At 38.0% G+C, this 20,768-nt stretch overlaps 1 protein-coding gene across 4 annotated transcripts in view; it reads left to right on the top strand.

The window, feature by feature from the left end:
- Ankrd12 (ankyrin repeat domain 12) overlaps positions 1-20,768 on the top strand; it is a 115,164-nt gene that overhangs the window by 57,592 nt on the left and 36,804 nt on the right. For all 4 annotated transcript variants that reach the window (XM_038338893.1, XM_038338891.1, XM_038338894.1 and 1 more), the window contains one exon: positions 940-1,087. In XM_038338893.1, the coding sequence (XP_038194821.1) occupies positions 940-1,087 (148 nt within the window). The remainder of the gene's footprint in view (positions 1-939; positions 1,088-20,768) is intronic.

A 20,768-nucleotide genomic window follows, 5' to 3' on the forward strand; every position in this document is an offset into this window, starting at 1 on the left:
GTGAAGATCTTCTCCCAGTCAGTAGGTAGCCCTTTTGTCTTAATGACAGTGTCCTTTGCTTTACAGAAGCTTCTCAGTTTCAGGCAGTCCCATTTATTCAATGTTGCCCTTAATGCCTGTGCTGCTGGAGTTGTACATAGTAAGTGGTCTACTGTGCCCAGGTGTTGTAGAGTACTTCCCACTTTCTCTTCTATCAGGTTCAGTGTGTTCAGATTAATATTGAGGTCTTTAACCCATTTGGACTTGAGTTTTGTGCATGGTGATAGATTTGGATCTATTTTCATTCTTCTACAGGTTGACATCCAGTTATACCAGCACCATTTGTTGAAGATGCTTTCTTTCTTCCATTGTGTACTTTTAGCTCTTTTGTTGAAAATCAGGTGTTCATAGATTTGTGGGTTAATATCCGGGTCTTCTATTTGATTCCATTGGTCGACTTCTCTGTTTTTATGCCAATACCAAGCTGTTTTCAATACTGTAGCTCTGTAATAGAGTTTGAAGTCAGGGATGGTTCTTTATAGATGATGAGGTCATCAGGTGGAGTGAAGCTTAATGAAAGTAGAATTAGTGAAGAAGAAAAAGAAGAAGAAGAATGATGATTTTTGAGTAGAAACTAAAAGTCACGGATGTAGAATAGACAAAATAGCATTCAAATGTTGTGTTGTCAAGAGAGTGGCCGGAGAGCTGGCTCAGCAGCTAAGACCATATACAGCTCTTCTGGTTGCCTGATTGAGTTCCCAGCATCCGTATGACAGCTCACGACCGTGTCACTCCAGCCACTCCCAGGGGATCTGATGCCCTCTTCTGACCTCTTTGGGCATCAGGCAAGCAAGTGGTACACAGACGAATGCAAGCAAAACACTCATACACATAAAAGAAGAGGGAGAATGGTTTGAAATAAACGGCAGGACTAAATATTCCTACTGTTTAATGTTGCAGATAGTGAAACTGTTGCTTCGTCATGGTGGGAATCCATTTCAAGCTAATAAACATGGAGAGCGTCCAGTGGATGTAGCAGAGACAGAGGAGCTGGAGTTGCTGCTAAAGAGAGAGGTGCCTTTGTCTGGTGATGATGAAAGTTACACAGGTTTGTGTCTTTCTTGTTTTGACACAGTGTTTTGCTATTTAGCCCAGGCCAGCCTCAAACTTGAAATCTTCCTGCCCCATTCTACTGAGTGCTGGGATTACAGGTGTGTACCACCAAGCCCAGCTACAGTTTCAGCTCATGTGTATTCAGTCATGGTATTTTATAGAACATTCTGCACTGGTGTGTAATACATAAAATGAGCACCTTAGAATAATGCTAGCTAGTTATTCAATGCTTATGTAATTTGCTGTGGTGATGTAGTTACTAACCTTTGTGTGCTGTATACAGTTTATGTGAATGTAGTCATAATACCATTCTTACCCTCTTTGCATTAAAACTATGTAAGTTGCTGAAATAACCTTTTACTGCATCCAGTCTTACTGCAGAACCTCTTGCCATGCATACCTATCAACACTGCTGCTGTCATTTCCTCCCTTCTGTTTGGTATTGTGTTGCTATTGACAATATATTTTATCTTTTCTCAGATTCTTGAGATAAGTCATCTATACAATTTGTGCTTTTGTAAATTAGGTGATTTAGCCCTAATAAGAAATTTTTTACAAATATAACTTTTATTTATTATTAATAGTTTTTGTTTTGTTTGTCTGAGCAGGGTCTTACTTTGTGTTTCTGGCTGACCTTGACCTCAGTGCTCTGCCCATCTCTGTCTCCTGAGTGCTAGGATTAAAAGCATCCACCACCATACCTGACTGCAAACTTAATTTCTAAAAAAGAGCAATCCAAAATAATTTTTGAGCTGGGGATGGGACCTACGGCCCTGTGCTTGTTTGGTAGTCCCTAGTCCCTCAGAGGAACACCTTACAAAATATTTGGCATATACTTAGAGTTTAAAAAATTACAAATTTATGGATTTTATGGGGAAAAAAGTTTCCCATGTTGAAGGAAGTTTTCTGGGTTGAAATTGGATATTTCAGGCAAAACTCAATTAAAGAAAAAAGAAGCATCACAAATGACAATGCCTTTATAAATTCTCAATTCTTATAAGAAAACATGTGACTTTTACATTAAATTATATACAAGGGATTAAATACCAAGGTGTAATTTTAGCCATTTACGGGAAGTAATAGTTTGAAAATAGTTTTAAGAAGGAAGTTTTATCTCTTACGTAACAGTTATTGTTCATGTGGAAGACTGACTATAAGAATGCACCTTCTGCATATGGAATTGATTGTCTTGGACAGAGGTAGTTGTACATGTACTCCATTGGCCAAGAAGTGCTGTCAGCTTGTGGATAAGGTAATAAAGGAGCCAAGGAATAAAGACAGCAGTGATCACTGACTACATAGCTATCTCAAAATGACTTGAAACTGTCATCAGTTGATTATAGAAGAGGTTATGATTACAATTTAAACATCAAACAAAAACTAAAACATTTGTGAAGAAGAGACGACAGCAGTAAGTATAGTTAATTCAACAAGGGTACATTATGGGGCTAGAGTGATGACTCATTGCGTAAGAGCCACTGGCTGCTCTTACAGAACCCGGTTCTGTACCCAGCACCTCCCAACCAACTGTAATTCTAGTTCTAGGAGATCCAGCATGCTATTACGGCTTCTGTTGGCAGCAGGTACACATGGTGTACTTAAATACATTCAGGTAAACACTCATACATAAAAGTAAATGAATCTGTTTTTTTTTAAGGAGAATAGTATATAATTATTTATAAAATACATTTTAAAAAATACACAATGTATTGTAAACATATTCACCTCAGTTCCTTAGCAATCTATTCCTCACTCTGTCACCACTCCTCCCAACTTCATAACCTTGCTTTAGTTTTCTTTTTATTTGTTTATTTATTTATTAAAAATTTCCACCTCCTCCCACTCCCCCCACTGCCACTCCCCCTCCCTCTCCAGTCCTAAGAGAAGTCAGGGTGCCTCTCTGAACATGGCTGACAATGGGAGCTGACTGAGAAGCTAATAATAATGATACCGGATTTTGATTCTACTGCATGTACTGGCTTATTGGGAGCCTAGTCTGTTTGGATGCACACCTTCCTAGACCTGGATGGAGGGGGTGGGTCTTGGACTTGCTTTAGTTTTTAAAATAATAGACTGAGTCCAATTTGTGCTGCACAGGTATCGAGGCACATGTACTAATGGAGATGTCCTAATGCTCATAACCTGGAGCTTGCTTGACTATAGGGACACGTCCATTATGAAAACTAACTCTTTTGTGGTCAGTTTTTTTTTTCTTTAAGATTTATTTATTTCCTTTATGTATGAGTGCTCTATCTTCATGTACACCTTTATGCCAGAAGAGGGCATCAGATCACATTATAGATGGTTGTGAGCCACTATGTGGTTGCTGGGAATTGAACTCAGGACCTCTGGAATAGCAGCCAGTGCTCTTAACCACTGAGCCATCTCTCTAGTCCCATGTTTAGACAAACATTCTTCCATATATATTATGTAACAGAATAGAAGTGGGTTTGTATTTACTCTATTAAGAATTTTAAAATAAGGGCTGGAGAGATGGCTTAGTGATTCAGAGCATTGGCTACGCTTGTAAAGGACTCAGGTTCAATTCCCAGCAACCACATGGCAGCTCACAACTGTCTGTAATTCCAGTTCCAGGGAATCTGAAACCCTTATGCAGGCATATATGCAGGCAGAACACCAATGTACATAAAAATAAATAAATCATTAAAAAAATTTAAAATAAGAAAAAATGTCTTCTGATCTTTTTGAATAAATAAACCACAAAGGATGATAGATTAAAAATATACCTAAAGTATTAATTTAAGTTATATATATATATATGTATGTATGTATGTATATACGCTACCTGTATATACTCAATTACATATATATACTACTGTAAAATAATGCTGTTTGGATAGAGGTTTTGGTAGATTGTGTCTCAGTGGGTTCAGTGTGTTAAGACCTGAGTCTGGATCTCTATCTTCTACAGAAAATACCAGGAAAGTGACATGGAGTGGGTGTAATCCTAGTGTGTGGGAGGAGTCAGAGAGAGAACTCTGAAGTAGACTGTCAAGCCAGTATACAATGTGGGGAGTAATGAAGGAAGACATTCAACATCAACCCCTAGCATGAATATACAGGCATATCATCATACAAATACACCCCATACATTGCATACTGTATGAAGACATACCGTGTGAAGACACACACACACACACACACACAGAGAGAGAGAGAGAGAGAGAGAGAGAGAGAGAGAGAGAGAGAGAGAGAGAGAGAGAGAGAGAGCGAGTGAGCTGTTTGGATTTTTTTATCATTGTTCTCGTATGAAACTGTTTTAAAGATGACTCAGCAAGTGGGTAAAGTTACCTGCTACCAAGCCTGCAACCTGAGTTTAATTCCTGGAACCCACATGGTGAAAGGAGAGAAGCAACCTCCAAAAGTTAGCCTCTCACCTCTGTACATGCACTGTGGCAGTCACATAACCACATTTCTACACATAAACATTGATTTAATCAGAAGGGTTGAAGACCTGACCTAGCCATTAAAGGCTCACAGTCAAAGAGCATCATTCTTCACAGTGCTAGAAATCAAGCTTAGGCCCTAATGCACACAAGGAGGTCTGGCTGAGCACACCTCCAGCCCATGCTCACATAGGTTTGACGCTGATATTTATCACCACTAAAGTCTCCTGTTAGCATCTGAATGTTGTCTGGCGTTCATTGGCAGAATTAAGTGCACCACACTCAGGAACTTTGGTGGTCGTTACTGCCCGTTGCCACTTGTCTTCTTTGTTAGCTAGCCTCTCACGCTATGTTTTTAAAATTCTCGCTTTTTTCCTTTTGGACAGAGTATTATGTAGCCTGACCAGACCGCAAACGTACTATATAGTGAGAATTTGTGATGTTGCACTCATGGTCCTCTTTCCCCCACCTTCCAAGTACTGTGATTGCAGGCATATGCCGCCATACCTGGTTGTACTGGAGAACAAGCCCCCAGGCCTGTGAGAGTAAGCAAGCACTCTGCTAATTGAGTATACATCCTTAGCCCCCAAATTCTCAACATTTTATTATGAAAAATACTCAAGTGTATTAATTTTCAAGGAATTGTACATAGTAGGTACATATTTATGTTTACAGCAAGTATTATACATAATAAATACCCTCTACTCATCAACTATATGTCCCAATTGCTAACTTTTACTGTATTTCCCTTACATTGCCATATTATCATCCATTGCTTTATCTAGCCTTGGCAGACCTGGAACTCACTGTGTAGACCAAACTGACCTCAAACTCAGATATTCTCCTGCCTGTGCCTCCCACGTGCTAGGATTATCGGTGTGCATTACTGTGTCCAGGGTACATCTTGTATTTTGACAGTTCATAATAAGATGCAGACAGCCCAGAATACTTGAGCATACATTTTGTTAACTGAAGTTTGACATTTGTTTATGATTTCTCTTGTTAATAATTGTGTTGGGAAATACATAGGTCTATCATTCTTTGCGTTTTGAGAAATGGCTAGACCTATATAATCATAAATAGAGGAGGAAAAACAACTCAGTAATATGTCAGAGAAATTGAGTGGTTTCTTGACTGGGTAACCCAAATGAACATCAACATAAGAAGAGATGCAGTGTGAGCCTCCAGATGTGAGTGTAGATGCACAGCGTGAGCCTCCAGATGTGAGTGTAGATGCACAGTGTGAGCCTCCAGATGTGAGTGCAGATGCACAGCGTGAGCCTCCAGATGTGAATGTAGATGTACAGCGTGAGCCTCCAGATGTGAGTGGAGATGCACAGTGTGAGCCTCCAGATAAGTGTAGATTATCACCATCTGCACTTGTAATCATGAAGAATGTTCAGTGTTTTTTAAAATAAAGCCAATGTAATGTCATAAAGACTAAGAATTGACAGTATATGGGGCTAAGTAGATGGCTCAGTGGTTAAGAGCATTGGCTGCTCTTGTAGAGAACCCAGGTTCAATTTCCAGCACCCACATGACCGCTCACATCAGTCTGTAATTCCAGTTCCAGGGGAGCTGATGCCCTCGCCTAGTTTCTGAGAGCACTGCACCCTCCCAGCCAACTGCCCTCTCTCACAGACATACTTAAAAATGCATAAAAATTATTTTTTAAAAAGGAATTGACACTGTTAAAAGAGGCCAGCAAAAATAACAGAACTATTTTAGAATTTGAAAGACATAATTAAAAGGTAGCACCTGTTCTAGGCTAGAACCTCTACTGAAGGGAAAAGTGAATATGGAGAGCATCACTAGATCATATAACAAGTAATATATCTGTGTAATAGGGACACGGCTGATGACAGCAAGGCATGTAAGGAGAATTTTTATCTTTTTCAAACACACACACACACACACACACACACACACACAGAGGATATGCATGGGAGTCAATGTCTACAGATGCCAGAAGGGGTTCTGATCCGTAGGAGCTGAAATTACAGACAGTTGAGAGGTGCTCAACATGGCTGCTGGGAAGCAAACTTTAGTACTCTGCAAGAATAGTATGTGCATTTAATGGCTAAACTGTTTCTCCAGCATGAGTTTTTAAATCTTGAGAGCTATTCTTTTTTGGTTTTTCAAGACAGGGTTTCTCTGTGTAGCCTCGAATGTCCTGGAACTCATACTGTAAACCAGGCTAGCCTCAAACTCAGAGTTTCTCCTGCCTCTGCCTCCCAAGTGCTGGGATTAAAGGCATGCTCTACCACCATCAGCTAAATAGGTTCTTTTTATTATTTTTAAAATTAGTTTTTTCAAGACAGGGGGGTTTCTGTCTGTAACCTTGGCTGTCCTGGAACTCATTCTGTAGACCAGGCCATAGAGAGTTTCACCTTCCTCTGCCTCTTTTTTTTTTATTGTATTTTATTATTTTAAACATCATTGTATTTACAGTTGCACCTTTTTTTCTTTTTTTTAAACTTTATTTCATGTGCATTGATATAACGATGTCAGATTCTCTGGAACTGGAGTTACAGACAGCTATAAGCTGCCATGTGTGTGCTGGGAATTGAACCCAGGTCCTCTGGAAGAGCAGTCAGTGCTCTTAACCACTGAGCCATCTCTCCAGCCCCCTTCCTCTGCCTCTTAAGTGCTACGATTAAAGGTGTGCACCACCACAACCCAGGTGAGATCTATTCTTTTTTTTTAATATTTATTTATTTATTATGTATACAATATTCTGTCTGTGTGTATGCCTGACAGCCAGAAGAGGGCGCCAGACCCCATTACAGATGGCTGTGAGCCACCATGTGGTTGCTGGGAATTGAACTCAGGACCTTTGGAAGAGCAGGCAATGCTCTTAACCGCTGAGCCATCTCTCCAGCCCCCGAGATCTATTCTTAAGAAATACTGAAGTATTTATGAATAAAGGAGTCTAGTGTCTGAAATTACTCTAACCTATACTTCAAGTATAAAAGTAGATGGATAGATAACCAAAAAAATAGTGTGTGTGAAGCTGGGGGGTACAATATTAATCATAGGCAAATCTGGTTAAAAGATATGTAGTACTTAGTAATTTCAATTTTTTAAACTTTTGGACTTTGTAATTATTTTCAAGTAAAGTTTAAAATATTTACCAATACAGGATGAAAGATGGCTCTGTGGCTAAGAGCACATACTATTCTTGCAGAGGATCTGAGTTCAGTTCCCAGCACCCATGTCAAGTGGCTCAGAACTCCAGTAACTCCAGCTCCAGAGAGGATCTGATGCCTCTGGCCTCCACAGGCACCTGCGCTCTCACACACAGATATACACTATTAAAATGTCCTTGCTCTAGTAAAAGCAATGAGTAATATAGTTACAATAATTGCTGGCTCCCATGTGGTCTTAAGATATTTTCTACTACAAAAAAAAGAAAAAAGAGGGGAGGAGATGGCAATTTTTAATAAACAAATAAATAAACTGGAAAAAAAACAAAAGAAAAAAGAAAAAAATCAAGACTTTCCAAGAGAATGGTTATTCCTTGACAGATCATGTACGTAAGATGAGTTTGGAATGTTGTTTCTCTTCAGAGTTAGGTTATTAAAGACTAGTGCAAGGTCTTGTTTAAAAACCTCAAGAGACTACTTGAGGTTCCCACTGGCCAACAGTGACATAATGTCTTGTTTAATAAGATTAATTGCAAATGGGTTTATAATGATAATTTTAAACATTAATGTGTATTAATCAGAGATTGCTAAAGAACCAGTTTATTTTTTTTAATTAACCAAGTAAACAAAAAAAAAAGTCATTATCTTGCCTAATCAATAGGCATCCTAAAACTGGGAAACTTCTTTGTATTGAGAAGTATCTTTAGTCTCTGGAGAGATGGCTCAGAGGTTAAGAGCATTGACTGTTTTTCCAGAGGTTCTAAGTTCAATTCCCAGCAACCACATGGTGTCTCAAAACCATCTGTAATGAGGTCTGGCACCTTCTTCTGGCATGTAGACATACATGCAGACAGAACACTACATAATAAATCTTTAAAAAACAAAAAGAAATATCTTTAGAAAATGAACCCAGGTTAAATACGTGAGTTGTCAATATAGCTAAGCATTGAACATCAGCAGTTACTACCATTAAATAAAAAGCAAGAATAAAAGTGCCTCATGTTTCTGTTAAAAGAACTCTGTCAAAGGGAACAGATTTTCCTGTCTTTGGTGCTCAGGACCCAGCTGCACTCTAAGAGGAATGTGTTGAACTGCAGCAGGAGTGTGTACAGTCAGCAAGACTAAGGTTGTAACAACCTAAGCACATTTTGTTCTACGCACCCCTGAAATAGCTTGAAATGCACATTGAACTTTAGAGAAAATAAGCAACATTAAAAATTTACGCATGGCTTTCGTGGGTAATTTGCTCTCCAGGAGAAGTTTACATAAAACTCAGTCAAAATAAATAGCACTTGTAAGATTCAGGATGCTGATAAACTAATTTTTTAGACATTTACTTATTCATTATATGTAGAGGGGGAACAGGGCATGTGTGCCATGCCATGAATGTGGAGGTCAGAAGACACTTTCAGAAGTAGATTCTTTTCCACCATGTGGGTTCCAGGGATTACACTCCAGTTGTAATACTGGGTTGTAAGCCCTCTTCTGGATGAGGTGTGTGTGTGTGTGTGTGCACATGTGTGCACACATATGAGTATATCACATATACTAATTCTTAAGATGAGGGGTGTTATATAGTTATATATCACATAATAGGTATTATATAATTTTTGAGAAAGGAACAAGCAGTTACAACCGTTTTCCAGTGTTTTCGCCTACTTCACAGACTAGTTAATTATAGGAGGAAAGTGGAGGTGAAAAAAGAGGAAATATAAGAGTAATATTTACAATATTACTATTATTATATTATTGCTATTATAATATTGTTATAAAAATAAAGAGGAAATATAACATTAGTAAAATGTTGGTATCAATCAGTATTTGAAAGAAGTAATATTAAAGGAGCTAAATAAACTATAGGTAAAATTATAAAAGTGGCAACTTTTATCTCTTTGCTGTGTAGTAGAAAATGTAAATTTAATATGCAAAGTACTTAGATACTGCTCAGTTAGCAAAGACTGACCCTGGGAGAGTATATCAAGGTTCTCTCTCACATGAGTCCAAGGACTGTGTATGTAGGTAACTTAGTCCATGGTACTAGTTGGGACTGTGAAACCCGCTAGGTAGCAGATAGGCTTCTTTCCAGAGCTTCAGCTGCTTTCTATGAAAAGTTACCTTACCTTCTTCCTGCACCATGAGCTGCCACTTGGATTACTCTATGTCAGGGTGCCATGCACTGATTAAAAAAAAAAAAGTTAACAACCCTTCAGGGTTGCCTGGAGATATGAGATAGCAGTCAGCTTAAGTGAACACAATTTAACCCCACTAAATAAAGGAACTAGAGGAAAATCTAAGTTTGGCATCAAAAATGGTCAGTTAGAGAAATTCTGGTGCTCTACAGATAAGATAGTCTTAGAAATGGCACATACTTACAGCATGCAAGAGGACAGGAAACTTATTAGTTCCAGGTCCAGCCTGGACCACAGGGCAAGATGGGTCTAGAAATGAAAGTTTGGGGTCAGGACTGTGGCTTAGTTGGTAAAATGTTACCTATTTCTAGCATGTATGAGGCTCTAAGTTCAGTCTCCAGTAAAACACAGACACCTCAACAAATGCAATATATGTAGAAGAAGCTAACGACATGGTAATTCAGTAAGTAAGTGAATTAAACCATTAAATTGTTATTTTAGAAAATAAAGTAAAGCAAATAAATGAATAAAAATAATTAAAGGAATAATAAATAAATACAAGTAAAGTAACAGATCCAGTGAACCTAAAGAACTTGAAAACTAAATTTATAGAAATTTAAAATACCTGGACAAGTATAACTTAACCTGTGAGACAAACAAAAAACAGAGAACTGCAAGTGTTTTAAAACCTAGCAGCTGAGCATGATAGTGCATGCCTTTAATTCTAGCACTTGAGGCAGAGGCAGGAGGGCAGATCTCCATGAGTTCAAAGCCAGCCAGGGCTACATGGTGAGACCTTGACTCAAGAAAGGGGGAAGAAAGAAGATTTAGAAAGCATAGTGGTACATACTTTCCTCGCCTTGGAAGAATAAGCCGACTAATAAGAGTGGTTACCCAGAAAAAGAATAGAATTTAAAAGGTAGGGAAGTAGCTAGGCAGTGGTGGCACATGCCTTGTATCCCAGCACTCAGGGAAGGAGAAGCAGGTGGATCTCTGTGAGTTCAAGGCCAGCTTGGCCTACATAGTGAGTTCCAGAACAGCGAAATCCTGTCTCAACACCCCCCCCCCCCGCAAAAGGCAGGGAAGTAAGTGAATTATTGTTGTGCTTCTGAATGTCTGTCAACAATTTAACATAGTACAAGAGACCTTAATTTAGAAATGAATCCTAAAGTATTTGTGGGTGAGATGATAGGGCAAGGTATGTCTCAAGTGCTATAGACATATGGTGAGTGCAGGTGTGAGATATGTAGAAACTGATTGCTAGGAGGCAGAATAGCTCTAGGTTATACTTTTGTGTCATTTGAATTTTACTACACAAAGATTTTTTTAATTTTAAAATTTTATTCATTACTTATGAGAGAGCATGAATATGAAAATGTGTGTGTGTTCATGAAATTCATATGGATGTCATAGGACAACTTGCTAGAGTTCTCTCCTCTGGCCATCCACATGGCTGTAGTAAATCCAGGAATTTACTCAAGCCATCAGATTTGGTGGCATGTGCCATTAGTGTTAGTAGCTGAGTCATCTTATTGGCCCATCTTTGCAAAAATATTCTTAAAATACTTACACCTCTCTTTTAGTTAGGCACACTCCTGGGAATACTAGGAGTGCTATTGTCGGGGTTTCTGTCCTGCCCAGTTCCTGCAATCGTTAAGTCCCAAAGAATCACAAGAGGTCTACATTAGTTATAAACTGATTGGTCCATTAGCTCAGGCTTCTTCTTAACATTTATAACTTATATAGCTCATTGTTAGCCCATTATTCTTGTCTGTGTTAGCCATGTGGCTCAGTACCTTATTCAGCAGGGCAGTCACATCTTGCTTCTTCTGTGGTCAGGTCAGGACTGCAGAGGAATGGGCTTCCTTCTTCCCAGAATTCTCCTGTTATCATTGACCCGCGTCTACTTCCTGTCTGGTTGTCCCTCCTATACTTCCTGCCTGGCTACTGGCCAATCAACATTTATTTAAAATATAATTGACAGAATACAGACCATTCTCCCACACCAGAGTGCCTATTACAATACTCTTTTTAATGGAAAAATTTTTATTAGATTTTTAAAAAAAAAAAACAATACCAATCCAAATTCCCACTTCCTTTTCTCCCAGTCCCTCCATACACCCTCCTACCCCAACCCCTCAAATCCTAAGAGAGGGCAAGGCACCTTGCCCTGTGGAAATTCCAAGGCCCTCCCTACTACATCTAGGCTGAGCAATGTATACATCCAAAGAGAATAGGATCCCAAAAAGCCAGTACACACAGCAGAGACAAATCCCAGTGCCACTGGCAAAAATTTTTTTTAAAATATGCATCATCACTAGGGGATTGATTAAAAACTCAAATATGTTGATGGTGTGCTTTGAGTTGCAGCTGCTTGGAAAGATTTTCATGTGTATTAGGTTGGAAAAGTTAAGATGAATAATCATATCTTGTAGCTAATTTTTATAAAGTGACCAACATTATTTGGTGTTTGGTTTGGTTTGGTTTAGTTTGGTTTGATTTTGCAGTGCTGGGTATCAAACCCAGACCTTCACACAAGTTAGGGAAGTACTTAATTCCTGAACTACATCCCTAGTCATGAGTATTGCTTTTAAACCTATCTGTATGCTTATCTATGTACATAAAACATTTCTGTGTGAAATATTACAAGGAATCAGAATCTGGAAAGGAATTATGCTAGAGTGCTCATGAAGCTATACTGAAGTATAGAGCTAGAAACTGCAGAAGTAGCCCTGGATTATTTTTTTTAATTATATATATATATGGGTATTTTGCCTGCATGCGTGTTTGTGTATTGCATGTATGAACACTACTTGTGCACTTGGTGCCCAAAGAAGCCAGAGGTAGCGTTGGATCCTCTTGGACTGGAGTTACAGACTGGAGTTACAGGTTGTGAGCTTCCGTGTGGATGCTGGGAATTAAGCACAAGTCCTCTGGAAAAGCAGCCAGTGCCCTAACTAATGAGCCACCCCTCCAGACCCTTATTAATTTTTAGTAGTCTGTTGTTTTCACACCTGAACTTCAAGTATAATATAGACTAACTGCATTTCATGGAACCTGTTTTTAGTAAAATTACAAATGATCTTCACTGCTAGATATTTTAGAAGTAGTTTAGATATTTTCTGTTCAAACTGGAAGTTGAAAATGCTTGTTTACTTTCCTAATGTCTTGATGTCTGGGACATATTCCCTTTGACTTTCTACCACCCTCCTAGACTGCGTTATTCCAAGTTTGTTTATAGACATGTATGTTCTTTTCCTTGATTCAATTTCACTTATGGACCCTCTTCTCTTAACAGTCTACCAGATGAGTTCAGCACACGTCATCATTTAAACTACCACTTACATATTAAGAACGTGCAAACATATCTTTCAATCCCAGACTTTTCTCTAAAACTTCAAAAACTTAGTTTAGTTGCGGCTGGATATTGCCACTTATATTCCCTCAGTGAAACCTCAGAAATCAACACACACAAATGAAACTTACTTCCCTCATTGTACCACTATGGTTTTTCCTTTCTTGACGACGACATCACTCAGCTGTACTTGGAAGCCACCCTAACTACCGTTTCTTCCTTTTCCTTCCATTTAAGTTTATCTTATCACTATTTCTGAACATCTTCTATGTGTTAGGCGTTGTTTAAGCGCTGTAAGTAGAGCTGGTTAAGAAAAGAGGTAATAATATAATAGTTCCAATATTTCCAGTCAGTTTTTACATTCAAACCGTTTGCAAATCTGTTACCTAAAATCTGGAAGTCTTTTATACGTCCTTCCCGCTGTATGGAATCAGGATTTATCAGTTAAAATTCATTATTTTTCATGAGAAAGTAAGAAAAAAAATTTTAGGTAGAACGTTTTATATGCAATGTTCTAGTATTGCTATGAACTCTAATTTTGATTCCTCAAGAAGCTACAGCTTTATAAAGCAGCTTGTGTTAAAAAATCTTGCATAGAACAAAGTGCTGCAACAAATTTTTCAGATAAAAGCATTTTGTTTGAACTTACATGTTTTAATTAGAGTAGGACAAATCTTCTAAAACCTTTTGTATTTTTCACTAGTACTATTTCCTGTGTTCATCAGCTATGTATTGATTTTTCAGAATATTTATTTTCCACATGGTGAATGTGCCTGAATTATTGCTTGATCAAAGTGCCTCAAGGAATGATGCAAAAATTGTCAGTAAGTATCGTACAAAGATTTTGGAGTTGCTGAAGACTGATGAAAATAACCCAAATTTTATTTAATTTACATGAGGTCCTTATTAAACTTAACATTATCAATCTTCAACCAGTCAAAATCCAGAAAGCATTATTTAATGAAGAATTAGTTTAACTGCCCTTAGATGTTTGTGTGGGAAAGTCCCACAGCATCATTATCCCTCAGAGGTGCCGTCCATGTGACAGATACACAATTAGAAGATAACTGAGCCTGTCAATTTCACACCTTAAATAAACTTGGAGTAACAGTGTCATATATGTAGCATTTCACATGCATTTTATTCCCCAAAATACTGTGTTTTGTATCAGTTCTGCTCAAAGTAGCTGTCCAATAAACACTCTGCTGTTAATACCAGTCCACCAGTCCCCAAGAAAAGGAACCTGTGCCAGAATGTCTTTTAATGCACTGCTTTTTTTTGTCACTAGGGAAAATGCTGTGAAGAAATGTCAGCTGATAAACAGTATATATTTAGTGATGTAATTGATATATGTAGTGATTAATTTATATCCATTTTTGGTGCAATATCCTATTTTCTCATGAACAGTATAATCAGTAGACTGACCTCAGGGAATGAATTACTGCAGTTTGAGTATCAGTTTTATATCATGCCCAGATATTTATGATAATACTGCAGGAGTACATATCCTGGTTATTTGGATACAGGTGTGTGATATAAATTTGCTTAATCTTTTAGTTGTTTGTCCCCTTATCCTGAATATGTGCCTTTTCTCTTTGTTTTGTTTTGTTTTTTCTAGATAGGGTCTCCTGGCTGGCTTTGAATTTGCCATGTAGACCAGGCTGCCCCTGAACTCATAGAAATCTACCTGCCTCTGCCTCCCAATACTGGGATTAAACGTGTGTGCCACCATTCCTGGCCTGTTTCCTAGTCTTACTCAATGTTAGCTTAAGTGCAAAAATAATTTCTCCCTGTTCAAAATCCTACCTAATAGTAGTACTTACTACATATAATTTTCTTGTTGTCATGCTAAGAATTCGGTCATACCCACCCAGACTTTGCTCATGAATTATAATTTTAGTAATGGGGAAGTGTGTCACATAGTGCCCCTCCATTCTCTCCAAGACTCACTAGTTATTTAAGTAGAGATTTTGTTAAATGAGCCTTTTCATTTAAGGATTTCCCAGTGAACACATTTTGAAATGCCTGTCATTGTTGAAAGAGCTGTCCACTTTTCCATGTCTTCCTCTGCTGGTAATCTGGCCTTTCTACAGTAGCTACTGTAGAGATCTATCATCTGTCTATTTCAGCTTACCCAGAGACATGCTCTGTCCTCATGAATGCTTTTGGAGTCTTCTGCAAGATGATGAGCCCTTTGAACAGAGAGCAATGCATTGTTTCCCCTGGTGTCTACTGGGTGCATTGGTGTCATGAACTACACAAAATGTCCTGTATTTTGAATCATTTCTCAGTATTAAAATAGTACATTTTATTATTCTGCCAAAAATATTGCCATAATTTATGAGACTATTTTCCTTAGTTTTTTTCATTTTAGTAGCTATGTAAAAATATTGGTGTATACCTGTGGGTTAATAGCAGTTAATCAAGAGTTCAAAATAAGCCGATATTTGTCAGAATTTACCAGAATTTTATAGGAAATGGGCTATATGACGTTAACATTTTAACACAGTAGAAGCATGATCATAGGAAATCTCAAAGCAGAGTTAGGAATATAAGAGCCATAGAAAGTTTTTGAGGGGATTTTCAGAGTGTCCAGATATTAATTAGATCAACATATTTGATCATTAGCATTCAGACTTGATACACATCATATTTTTTAGAATAAAGGCATTTGGGATCTGGAGAATGACTCAGCGATTAAGAGTGCTGGCTGTCTTCCAGAGGACCTAAACTTGTTTCCTAGCACCCAAATGGAGACTCAAAACCTTCTCTAGCTCCAATTCCAGGTTATTCAATGTCACTTTCTGGCCTCCTTGGGCACGCCCAGGCACACACACACATGCTTCACAGACATATATAGGCAATGTCACAGCAGACACATAAAATAACATTAAAAATTTAAAGAAAATCATTTTCTTATTGCTATATATTGTTAAAGATTTTCTAACATGTGAAGTTTAAATGTAAATAGTATTTTTGTTCCTTTCCAAGTAGCATGTTGTAATAACTTAAGGTATTTAAGACATAGAAAGAGGTCGACGTCTTGTGAAAGATAAAATCTGTGAGGCAGTGGTGGTGCACACCTTTAATCCCAGAACTTGGGAGACAGAGGCAGGTGGATCTCAGTGAGTTCAAGGCCAGCCCTTTTGTTTTTTCAAGGCAGGATTTCTCTGTATAGCCCTTGTTGTCCTGGACCTTACTCTGTAGACCAGGCTGGTTTTGAACTCACAGAGATTCATCTGCCTCTGCCTTCTGAGTGCTGGAATTAAAGGAGTGTACCACCACTACCCAGTGGTGAAATAATTGTTAATGGAAGTTTTTTTTTTGTTTGTTTGTTTGATTTTGGTTTTAGTTTTTTGAAACAGGGTTTCTCTGTAGCTCTGGAGCCTGTCCTGGAACTAGCTCTTGTAGACCAGCCTGGCCTTGAACTCAAGAGATTTGCCTGCCTCTGTCTCCCAAATGCTGAGATTAAAGGCGTGCACCACCACTGCCCAGCAGTGGAATAATTGATAATGGAAATATATATAAAGTTTTAAGACAACAAAGAGGAGTGAATGCCTGAATTACCTAATGTTCCAAAAATTTCATTCTTTAGTACTAGATGAATAACATGTTAGTAGTTACCAGTTACATAATGAAACCCCATTTCAAAAAAAAAAGAAAAGCCTGTTTTCAGGCTTGTGAAATGGTTCAGCAGTAAAGACTGTGACAGCCGACCCTGACAGCCTGTGAGTTCAATCCCTAAAGCCCACAAGGTCTTAGAAGGAGCGAATTAATTCTCTCAAGTTGTCCTCAGACCTCCAGAAGCATGCTGCAGCGTGTTCATGTGTGCCCCTCCAGAAGCATGCTGCAGCGTTTTCATGTGTGCCCCTCCAGAAGCATGCTGCAGCGTTTTCATGTGTGCCCCTCCAAAAAACATGTTGCAGTGTTTATGTGTGCCCTTTCAGTAATTTAGTTACTTATTCTAAAAGAGAAACTTAAAAACAAAAACATGTTTTATATCTTTAATCTGCTTATCATACATAAATGAGAAATTCCAGTCATAGCTTCACTGTGCTCTGGATAGCTACAAATTAGTATAGTGTAAGTTCTTAAAGTGAGTCTGTCACATAATTGCAGTGAACTATTACTGAATATTTAAAATTAAAACTCTAAATAAGCATACCTTTGAGCAGAACCCTTAAAAAGGTTATTCATTTTAAAATATTGATTATATCTACATGCATTTAAATAAGCTCAGGTTAATCAATTTCATCTCATACAAAGAAAATGGCTTTCTAGTCATGGTAAAAGGACCTCCATGTAATGTATGTATTCATAATGGAGTATCTGACCCTGGGTGATTTTTGTCAGTTTCCTTTAGTGACATCAAAATTTTTGTAGTGATATTTGTTCTACTTTCAGATAAAGAAAAACACCATTTTTATAGAATCATTTACTGTGTTACACTTTTGACAGAAAGGAGTTGGGTGATGACTAATTCAGAGATACACAGAGTGCTACAGTCCTTGGTTGTATTTACGATAGGAACAGATGCTGTACTTGATCTCCACCATCAACCCAGGGAGCAGTTTATTCCTAATGTAGATTTTGCTTTTAAACATAGTTTTATCAGCTGTTGATCATGTCTTTTTCCTTGTTTCATCCTGAAACCCACAATGGTAATTTCCTTAGCAGAACCTGTTATTGCAGGAAGAAAGTAAGTTACATCTGATAAGCATATTTCCAAATACACATGACTTATTTTCTCTTAATAGTAATCACTTAATATTCATTTTGGAGATTGATGTTTAGAAATTTAAAATTTAAAAGCAACTACATGAAGGGATGTTGTTGGGTTTCTGGGGTGCTTGTCTAGAATACATGAAGCTTGAGTTGAATTCTTAGCACTGTATAAAGCAGGTGTGGTATATACCTGTAATCCCAGCATTCAAGAGGAGGATACGGAAGGAAAAATTGGAGGCTACCCTGGAATACACAGCATTATTAGGGAGAGACAGAGAAACGGAGAGACCTACTTTCTGTTTCTAAGCTATAGTTCTCAGGGGATGTGAAAGATACCAAGATTTGTTTTCTAAAATGTAGCTCATGTTTTTCTATTGCTTGATTCCTTGTCAAGATAGCATAAACAAACATAAACATGTATGATTCTTAAATTTTAGTTAGTGCAGAACAAAGGAACCACTTAAAATAGACATAGAACAGGTCTGCTTCTGTTGTGAGACACTTCCCTAGGAGGTGCCAGAGAGTCTCAAATTCAGCCAGATTGTAGGGAGTAGTCTCAGCTAGAAGACACAAATTAGAGATATTCCCAGGTTCTGCTAACAGCTCTCTCACTTAGGGGAAATTGTTTATTCAGCAAATGGTTTTTTCCTTTATCAATATGAAAAGAAATCCAGAGATTTGAGGAAAATCATCTGGGTATATAGCATGATTAATAAAAATCCAGAGACAGATATTGGTGTTCAACCTGAAGACCAAAAAAGCAAAGCAGCCAGCTACTGGCTGGATTGAGGTAGAGGTAAGGGCCAGTGGCTGGATGCTTTGCTTTTCTGGTCTTGAGGTTGAACTCCAATATCTTTCTCTGGGTTTTCATTAATCACGCTACATGAGTGAAATATAAGAAGGCCCAAGACAAAATAGAACAATTGATCCTGCAGATTTTAAATGAAATAGGAAAGAGAAGAATTAACTCTCAGTATCCTTGGAAAATAGAGACCAGTGACTCCACAGTTGTATCTACATAGGCTATAAAGTAAGCAATAAGACTACTAAGATCAGGCATTGCTAAAGATCCCATTTGAAACCTAAAAGATAGGCAGCCTATGAGACATACAGAGAGCAAGAACAAGAAAATACAATGGAAAGGCATTTAAAAATAGATCAAGGACCTCAATTTTTCATATTGCAAAACAAGGATGAATCTTGGGAAGAAAGTTTGTTTTGTTTTTAAAGACTTGTATTATAGGTCAAAGGGCATTTTTGGTTTTTTGAAACAAGGTCCTATACAGGGTGGCCCTGAACCTGATGTTTAGCCTCACAAGTGCTAGGATTATAGACGTGCTTATAACTCATTTATTTATTTATTCTCTCAGCCCCATCCTTCCTTCCCTCCCTCTTTTCCCGTTTTTATTTTCTTCCTGATTTTTTTGAGAGAAATCTTGCCTTGTAGCCCAGGCTAGCATTTAGCTTGTCAATAATCAATCCTATGCCCTAGTCCCCTGAGTGCTAAAATTGAATGTGTAAACAACCACAACTTGTTTGGGATTATTTTTTATGGGGAAAAAAAGATAGTTAAAACACACAGAGAGAACTAGTCAAGCATGTTATAATAATCTTAAGGATAGAACAAGAAAACATAAAGATTAAGATTAAAATTTTCATGAAAATTTCTAGAATGATAGCAATGATTTGGCATACCTTAGAGCAAAATATTGGAGTTTTTGTGAAAAATGTTATCACGAACTTGTGTGATAGAGCTAGAGAGATGGCTCAGTGGTTAAGAGTGTGCACTGCTCTTCCAAAGGACCTAAATTCAGTTCCTAGCATCCACATCAGGCAGGTCACAACTGCCTGTCAGATCCAATACCTCTGGCACCTGGAGGCACCTCATATACCCACATGCAGACACACATACACATGTAATTTAAAGTAGATATTAATAAAGACATGGTATGTCAGTTGTGATAATTGGCAGTCCTAGCTCTTGGGAGGCTGAGCAGCAGAAGGTCAGGCTTAAGGCCATTCTGGGTTTCCGGGTGAGACTGTTTCAAGAAAACAAGGTGTCCTCACTAATGGACTTAAACTGAACTGTTTACTTCATCATACTGTCAGTGACAAGAAGATATCTTCTGATGAACAAGGGGTAAAGACAAAACTGCAGGAATGTCTCAGGCTAGATGTGCAGAAAGTTGTAAGTATATCGGCTTTCCGGGATGACAGAGTAAGTCAGTAATTTAGAAGTCCTAGTAGGTGGACAGACCTGAAGTTTAGAAATTTACTCTAGTTTTCCTGATTTCATTAAATGGAAATAAAATCAAATTTAATACTTTAAAATAAGTTATGAAAATTATTCAAGTTATAAATGTTCTCTTAGAGCCAGGCAGTGGTGGCACAGGCCTTTAATCCCAGCACTTGGGAGGCAGAGTCAGGCGGATCTCTGTGAGTTTGAGGCCAGCCTGGTGTATAAGAGCTAGTTCCAGGACAAGCTCCAAAGCTACAAAGAAACCCTGTCTCGAAAAACAAAAACAAAACAACAACAACAAAAAATTCTCTTAGGTACTAATATTAGTTTGGAATTTTGTTCTCTTAATTTACCCATCTCTGTGTTTTTCATCATAAACTATTTTGCTTTTATTAAAAGGACAATAAGTATTTTAAAGTGAATGAAACACCCCAATTACTGAAGTATAGCTTAAGACTTTAAAAAAGGTTTATTTATTTATTTTATTTTATGTCTGTGTGCCTGAGTGCATGTATGTGCACCATGTAACACGGTGGCCAGTAAGGGTCATCTGATACCCTGGAACTAGAGGTTTAAACATTTGTAAACCACCCAGTGTTGGGGTTGGGAACCTAAGTCAGGTCCTCTGCAAGGATCAGTAAGTGTTGTTAATGTAAGCTGTCTTCTGCAGCCCCA

The sequence above is a fragment of the Arvicola amphibius genome, chromosome 8 (genome assembly GCF_903992535.2).
Source record: "Arvicola amphibius chromosome 8, mArvAmp1.2, whole genome shotgun sequence".
NCBI lineage: Eukaryota > Metazoa > Chordata > Mammalia > Rodentia > Cricetidae > Arvicola > Arvicola amphibius.